The sequence below is a fragment of the Malania oleifera genome, chromosome 2 (assembly GCF_029873635.1).
Source record: "Malania oleifera isolate guangnan ecotype guangnan chromosome 2, ASM2987363v1, whole genome shotgun sequence".
NCBI lineage: Eukaryota > Viridiplantae > Streptophyta > Magnoliopsida > Santalales > Ximeniaceae > Malania > Malania oleifera.
In genome coordinates, this window is record NC_080418.1 from 60829117 (window position 1) to 60837499 (window position 8383).

The following is an 8383-nucleotide window of genomic DNA, read 5'->3' on the forward strand; positions in this document are numbered from 1 at the left end:
TGGATAATAGTTTCAGCAGCACAGGTTGTTGAAATTGACGTTAAGGGTCTGGTCCTGTACATGACATCCGCTCAGTTCCTACATCCACTAGTCCAGCTGCCCTCTTGCAGTAATTCTCGAGATTGGACAGATCAAATCCCAATTCATGTAAACAAATGTGGTCGGCAATGTTTTTTTTTTTTCTCAAACCAAAGAAAGTGCTTCCAAACTCAAAAGCATAAAAAGGGCAACCAAAGAGAGTAACACATTTGTGTTACACTTGGATTAGGCATACAATGTTGAAGGAGTTATCAAGCTTATTTTATAGGGAGCTACTGACGTTAATGCAATAGCTTAAATGGTGTTGCTATATATAGTACTAAATGCAAGGATTAATGTTAGTGGAATAATATGTATTTCACTTTGTTTAAAGGTTGCTTTTAGAAGTATGATCATGAAAGGCACTGCAAAAAAATAATGTCACTTGTTCTTTTTTTTTTTCTATCTACTTCAAGAAATTAAGAAAATTTTATAAGAATCCCAAGTGCCTTACAATTCTCATTCCTTTAACACATATAAACATCCACAAATAATGAATAAAACGTATATTCAACTAACGTTATTCATGCATTTTTCAAATTCCAATACAACACCCAAAAAAAAAAATGAAACGTTTAAAAAGAATCCCAAGAGATCAGCATTTTAGAAAATTGTTGGTTCAATTGGGATTCAAATTTTAGTAGCCCTGAAACTAGAGCCAATAAGTAAAACTATACGCAATCCAGTGATCTAGAAAGCAAAAAAAACCACCCATTGAACATCCTTAAATACATTATGCCCAAGCACAGCCACCAATCATGCATATTAAAGCAGAAGAAATTGTGGCTGCAAATGAAATTCTAAACAAAATATGAAAAAAACAACACTATCCGTGCATCACATTTTGTAAGTAACAAGAATACATCAAGAACAAAATTTTATTCTATTTATAAGCTCTTTGTATTCACAAATAAGATGTTTGGTCACATATTTAGCAACATGAATGCATATAAATCAAGCACGCATGAATCAGATAGATGCTCAATTGACTTACATGCATCATGTTTTCGTGTCTGTTCCTCACAAGCTACTTCAATTACAATTTTTTTTTGGATAAACAAGGTAATTTATTAGAGGAGATAAGAATGTACCACAAAATAAAAAAGTGGAAAAGAGAAGAAAAACCGGGAGCATAAGAAACCCTCCCTTTACAACAATAACAAAAAATTATATAGGAGATCATCACAATCTTTAATCCAACTCAATGAAGCAAAGCCAACCAGTCCTGCTGCAGGTCTTGCAGAGAAACATGACGAAAAACAGCCATAAGCCGACACCCACAGTGACGCAAGATAAACCACTTTACTCCAAACAAAATTATTAGCTGTGGTCACCCCTTTGAAAATTCTGGGGTCTCTCTCCAACCAAACACAAAATAACAGCCATAATACTTCAATTACAATGTAACAAGATAATCTTAAAGTAAAATCTTCCCCTAAACTAAAATGGTGAAGAAATGGAAATTTAATCACCAATCCATCTTTCATCAACCTATGAAACTCTAGCTAGGTAGTCAAATGACTTCAATGGTTGGACATGCCCTCAAAGGTATGATCTCATAGATGTCATCCCAATAAACATACACTTAGTGCACTATGGTTGATTCCACGACATCAAATAAAAAAAGAAGGCATGCAAGACATTGCACATGTTGGAGCATCCAAAATTAAAAGACCTATCCTACCAACAAGAATAAAAATTTCCTCTTGCACCTCTGTAGCTCCATTCCTTTGTTAAGCCCAGATCAACAAATCAATGCAAGTGGACATTCTCTCATTTAGTACCAGCTGGACCTATAACCACTAACTTGAGAGGCAGAACATCTGAACCCTCTACAAACAAAACTCATTGATGCTCAAAGCCAATTAAGGGACAAGCTTATTAATCCATATCAAGATACATGCATTCTCTTGCTTGGTCATCTACAAACCTTTGTCTCTTCCAGCCTTCAAGGAAACTACGCCATATGAGGGCATTTGGAGGGAAAGGCATGCTTGCAATCAATTGCTGAGCCTGTTTAACATGTCCATACCTAGTTAGCAAGTCCACTGCACAGTGATAATGATCCATTTGAGGTTCAATGCCGTAATTGCTTTTCATTTGCATAAACAATTCCATCCCTTCTTTCACTAAGCCACCATGTCTGCATGCTGAAAGCATTGTAATGAAAGCAACACCATCTGGCTCGAACCCCAACAATGCCATTTCTTTGAACCTTTCTAATGCCTCAAGGGCACGTCCATTAAGGCCCAAGGCAGAAATTAGAGCAGTCCATGTGATAAGATTTCTATGCACCATATCGTCAAAGGCTTTTAGCGAACTCCCAATGCTCCCACATTTTCCATACATATCCACTAATAAATTGCCCACAAATGTGTCATAATGCATTAAACCTGTCTTTATGATGATCCCATGAATTGAACTACCCAAAACAAGGTTGCAAAGTTTAGTGCTAGCATTTAAGAGGCTAACAAATGTGTAACCATCGGGTTCTTGATCTCTCTGCATCTGTTTGAAAAGTTCAAAAACTTCTTGACAGTCACCATTACGAGCACAAGCTGCGATCAAAATGTTCCAAGATACAATGTCAGGTTCTTGAAGTAAAGAAAATAAATCTTGAGTTTGATTGTATTGCCCACTTCTATTATAAATTCCAGCAATGATGTTAGAGGGGACAACTGGAAGCAGTTCATCAAACTCTGTGACAAAGGTCAACGCATCCAATAACAAATTATTTTTGGCATACGATGCAATAAGAGAGCTTAGTACATATTCATTTTTATCATGACCCGCCCTTAATACGAAAGAATGGAGCTGCTGCAGCTCTAAAACTGAGGATGACTTGAGAACAGCCGAAAATGAAAACACAGTAGGTTGATAACCCAATCGAATCATTTCTTGTAGTAAAGAAACAGAAGTAGAAGAGCATTGTGTTGAGTAACCAAAAATCAAAGCATTCCAAGAAACCACATTCTTCTCATATATCTCATCAAAACAACGATGTGCATCTTCAATTTTATCACACTTAGCATAGAAGTCAACCAAAGCACTGCCTACGAAAACATCAAATTCATACCTATTCCTGATTACTTTTGCATGGATGAGCTGTCCATATATAGGGATTTGCAAATGGGCACAAGAGTTAATAGCACTTACAAATGTAGTTTGGTTGGGCAAGATTCCACCCCAAGGCATTTTCAAAAATAGCTCTAATGCTTTGCCAGCTCTCTCAGTTTTTGCCAATGCCCCAATCATCACATTCCATGATACAACATCCTCAATAGGCGTGCCTTCAAATAGTTTCTCCGCAAGGTATATACAAGAACATTTCACATACATATTGATAAGAGAATTCACAACTGTAACTTTATAATCTAGTCCATGTTTTATAACTGTACCATGTATTTGGCTCCCTGATTCTAAATCTTGTTCTCGTACAAATCCCAATAAAACACCCAAAAAGGAACATTCAGATAATATAATCTCAGTTCTTGTAAGCTCACGAAACAACAACACACATTCTTCAACCAACCCAAAATGCCCGAGCAAAGATATTAATGAATTCCATGTAACTACATTCTTCTGAGGCATTTCATCAAAAGTTTGAATCGCTTCATGCAAGTATCCACATCTTCCAAACAAACACAACAATGCAGTCCCTGAAAAAGCATTAGAGTAAAGCAAACCATTCTTTATGATCAAAGCATGCAACTGAATTCCACTGCACATATCCAATGACTCGCATGACAATAACCCCCCAAATGTAAATTGGTTTGGCCTCAACTCACACCCCTTCAATTCAGAAAACAGACTCCAAGCTCCCTCCACGTTCCCACAACGACTATAACCACTAATAATTGTATTATATGATACAATATTTCTTTGAGTCATTTCATTGAACACGTTATGTGCCGCTGTGTATTCGTCAAGTAACATGTATAGGTTGATAATGTTGTTATGAAAAAACATAGATTGGTCTGATTTGGAACCCATTGTGATGGTGAGTGCATGGAGTGACTTTGTTGCGTCAAGAGACCCAACCTTGGTGCATGCTTGAAGTAGCTCCATGAAGTAGCATTGGTGACTGAAGAAGCTTCCATGAAAGAAATGACGAAAGATCACGTGATCAGAATGTTTCCGAGTCGTGACTGAGAAGGGAAAGTGCTGGGAGAAAGAGACGTTGATGTTGCTCAAGATATTGTTGCACAAGGTTCTTTTCGATTTAATCTTGAGAAAGATCATTAAAAAAAATAATTAATAACAAAATAATCTAACAATTAAAATTTTGGCACGAGTGACTCAATAGCGAAAGATTCTAATTCAACTGTTGCTTAAGGGTGTGATCTCTCTCTCTCAAAGTTTCAAAAATCCGTCAACTCAACCAATTCCTGAGCTAAGCCGTCGGACTAGTCTGGTCAACCTAGCAAAGTCATGGCATCGTAATAGTGTAATTACTTCAAAAAATTCTTGAAATTTTTGCTGTTTCTAGTTTCTACACTCTTGAGACACGGACACAACATGATATCAACTCCACAATGTGGCAATTTTGATAAAATAAGGACATGACACGGCTGGGATTCGTTATTTAATTAATATTAAAATATATATTCAGGCATGTTTAATGAAGTATCATCATTCTTCAACAACCAAAATTATAAATAAGAAATTAATCAAAAAATAAAAGCAAGACAGGCAGAGAGCTCTGGCAGTGAGGCTGAGGCAGTGACCCATCAGGCCACTGAGCCATCAGTGTCGCTCGTCATTCATCAAGTTCGCCCATTAAATTTTTTTTATTAATATATATATATATAGACAAGAAGAAAGAAAAACATTACAGAACTGGCAAAGAGGGGGCGGGGGATGGAGGAAGAGCAGGAAGAGAGGGAAGGACAAGGAGAATAGGGGGGGAAGGAGAAGAGGGAATGGAGTTTACGAGTTGCGACAGCTGGGCAGAAGCTCGAGCACGACGAACAGTGAACATTCCAATGAAGCAGCAACAGAGGAACTGAGGAACCCTCGAGGCCTCGCGACTCCTCTAGCCTTGTTGTATCAGGCGCAGCAAGGGCTGGGAGCTCCGGCGGCCAAGCATCTGGCGGTCTGGCGCCGCGGGGCTCACGCCAGGGACTCTGAATTGGCGAAGCCATCAACGCCGCTTCCCCTCTTTTACCATTTTCCCTAATGAAAAGACCGTGACGGGAAATTTCAAAAATCACCGACTTTCTCAAGGTTTTATTTTTATTTTGGATTACACACCGGATATCAACGTGTCTATTTTACGATCCACGTGACTAATCCTGTACTCCTTGAAGCCGACCCCACAATTCTAAAGAAAGATAAATTTTAGGAATTTAGAGACAGAAACGAACCCGAAAGAGTTTGAACACTTGATTTTGTGAGAGGCACTCTCACAACCGACACTACCACCTGAACCATACCCCGAGAGTTGGTTTTCTCAAGATTTTATTGAAAGATTTTGGGAAGGAGAGAGAGAGCGAAAATACAAAGGAAAAAAAATTTATTGTATTTTTTATATTAAATATTACTAAAAATAAAAATTTATTTTTATATGATTACAAATTTAAAAATAAAAAATTAAAAAACAGTTTAAAATTAAAATTTTATTTATTGATTTGATTTTTTTTCTTTTTTATTTTGTTTGATAACAAAACATAAAAATATATATATATATATATATATATTTTTTATTTTTCTTTCCTTTCTCTAATATTTTTCAACTTTGAAATGGATTCAAGCGCCCATTCGATTTGCGAAATGGAATGGAAAAAGGGAAGCCATGAAGAAGGAATGAAATCGAAATAAAAATGGAATTTTTTCTGGATTGCAATTACTAAATTTGATTAGTTATGTGAAATGACTACAAAATCTAATTTTATATTTTTTTCAACATTCAACATTTTCAATGGCTTCTATAATTGAATGAAAAATAAGTTATTTTTCTATGAAAAATCCCTAATACATAATTATTTAATTTTGTATATTATTTTTATTTTTATAGTAATTATTATCCTTAAAATAATAATTTTTACTCTTCCTTTTTAGTATTATTATTGTTCATTTTGTTATTATTATGATTATTATTATTATTATTATTATTATTATTTAATAGTAATTATTGTTATTGCTATTATAATTATTATTAATTGTTCTTATATTTTCTATTATAACAATTATTGTCCTTAAAATAGTAATAATTATTATTGCTTTTTTTTTCTCATTGTTATTACCAATTTATAGTAATAAATATTACTTTTAGTTTTTATTATTGCTATTTTAAATATACAACAAACAACAAAACCAAGCCTTAGTCCCACTAAGTGGGGTCGGCTATATGAATCATTTTCCGCCAATTTATGCGATCATGGACCATTTCTTTTGATAGATTCAAAGATATTAAATCCTTACTCACTATCTCTTCCCAAGTTATTTTAGGTCTATCCCTACCCCTTCTACTGCCCCCCACAGTAACTAAGTCACTTTTCCTCACAGGTGCACTATAAGGCCTACGTTACAAGTATTCATACCATCAGAGTCGTCCTTCCCTTATCTTATCTTCTATAGGAGTTACACCTAACTTATCACGAATATGTTCATTCCTTAATTTATATTTCAATGTTATACCACTCATCCATCTAAGCATCCTTATCTCGGCAACTTTTACTTTTTGGATATTATGTTTCTTCATCGCCTAACATTCTGATCCATATAACATAACTGGTCTTATAACTGTCCTATAAAACTTTCCTTTCAATTTTAAGGGTATTTTACGATCACATAGAACACTTGAAGAACTTCTCCACTTTACCCAACCTGCTTTAACTCTATGCATTACATCATCTTCAATTTCTCCTTCAGTTTGCATAATAGATCCAAGGTATCGAAATCTACAAGTGCTATTTATTTCTTCATCATCAAGTTTAACTTTGTCTCCAATATTCCTCCTATCATTACTAAAATTACATTTCATATATTCTGTTTTATTTCTATTTATCTTAAAGCCTCTAGATTCCAAAGCTTTTCTCCATAATTCTAACTCAGCTTCTACTCCATCCCAAGTTTCGTCAATTAATACAATATCATCTGCAAACAACATACACCATGGAACCTCCTTTTGAATACTCTTAGTCAATTGGTCCATCACTAAAGTAAAAAAGATAAGGACTCAAAGCAGATCCTTGATGTACACCTATGGTAATTGGAAATTCTCTAGTTTCTCCATCTATAATCTTTACACTAGTCATTACTCCATCGTACATATCCTTAATGACATCGATATACCTACAACATACACCTTTTTTTTCTAAAACCCACCATAGAACTTTCCTAGGTATCCTATCATATGCTTTCTCAAGGTCAATAAATATCATATGCAAGTCTCTCTTATTTTCCCTAAACTTTTCCATTAATCTTTTTAAAAGATAAATAACTTCTGTGATAGATCTTCCAGGCATAAAACCAAATTGATTTTCTGAGATCTTTGTTTCTAACCTTAATCTTTGTTCAACTACTCTTTCTCATAGTTTCATCGTATGACTCATAAGTTTAATTCCACGATAGTTATTACAATTTTGAATATCTCCTTTATTTTTGTATATAGGTATTAAAGTGCTTTTCTTTCATTCATCTAGCATTTTCTTAGTTTTTACAATTGTATTAAAGTGCTATTTTAAATATAAATATTATTAATTATTATTTTTATAATAATAATTAATAATATTATTATGTTGTTATTGTTTTTGCTTGATTATTATTTTTTATTATTTCATAATAATAGTTATCATTAAAGTAATTATTATTTTTTATTATTGTTATTTTTATTACTTTCTTTAATAATTATTATCCTTAAAATAATTACTTTTTTATTTTAGTTATTTATATTTTTTATTATTTATGATGTTCTTGTGGTTATTATTATTTTAATATTAATTGCTATATTGTAATTATTCTTAGTTGTTATTTTTTTATGATAATAATACCAATTATGATTATTATTTATTATTGTTTTTGTTTGATTAATTTTGTATTATTTTCATAATAATGATTATTATTAGTGTAATTATTATTTTTTTAATTCTTGTTATTACTACCTTTATTATTTTTATAATAATTAGTATCCTTAAAATAATAATTATTTTTTTCCTTTTGTATTATTATTGCTCTTGTTGTTATTTTTACAAAAATATATATTATTTTTATTGTAGTTTTTATTAGTTGCTATTATTTTTATTATTTTTATAATAGTTATTATCCTTAAAACAATTATTGCTATTTTTAATTTTTATTATTA

At 33.1% G+C, this 8383-nt stretch overlaps 1 protein-coding gene across 4 annotated transcripts; it reads right to left on the minus strand.

Annotated features, from left to right (window-relative positions):
• Positions 1-1188: 1188 nt before the first annotated feature.
• LOC131149518 (pentatricopeptide repeat-containing protein At3g58590) lies at positions 1189-5287 on the minus strand. Of its 4 annotated transcripts, none has more exons than XM_058100030.1 (2): positions 5012-5287; positions 1189-4305 (listed from the first exon to the last, which is right to left on the minus strand). In XM_058100030.1, exons 1-2 carry the CDS (start codon positions 5057-5059, stop codon positions 1960-1962), a joined length of 2394 nt encoding a protein of 797 aa, XP_057956013.1. In that variant the 5' UTR covers positions 5060-5287; the 3' UTR covers positions 1189-1959. The 4 variants fall into 4 exon arrangements, with proteins under 4 accessions (XP_057956013.1, XP_057956014.1, XP_057956015.1 ...); XM_058100031.1 differs by having other exon boundaries at positions 1189-4242; positions 5012-5226; XM_058100032.1 differs by having other exon boundaries at positions 1189-4171; positions 5012-5101.
• Between the last annotated feature and the right edge of the window lie 3096 nt (positions 5288-8383).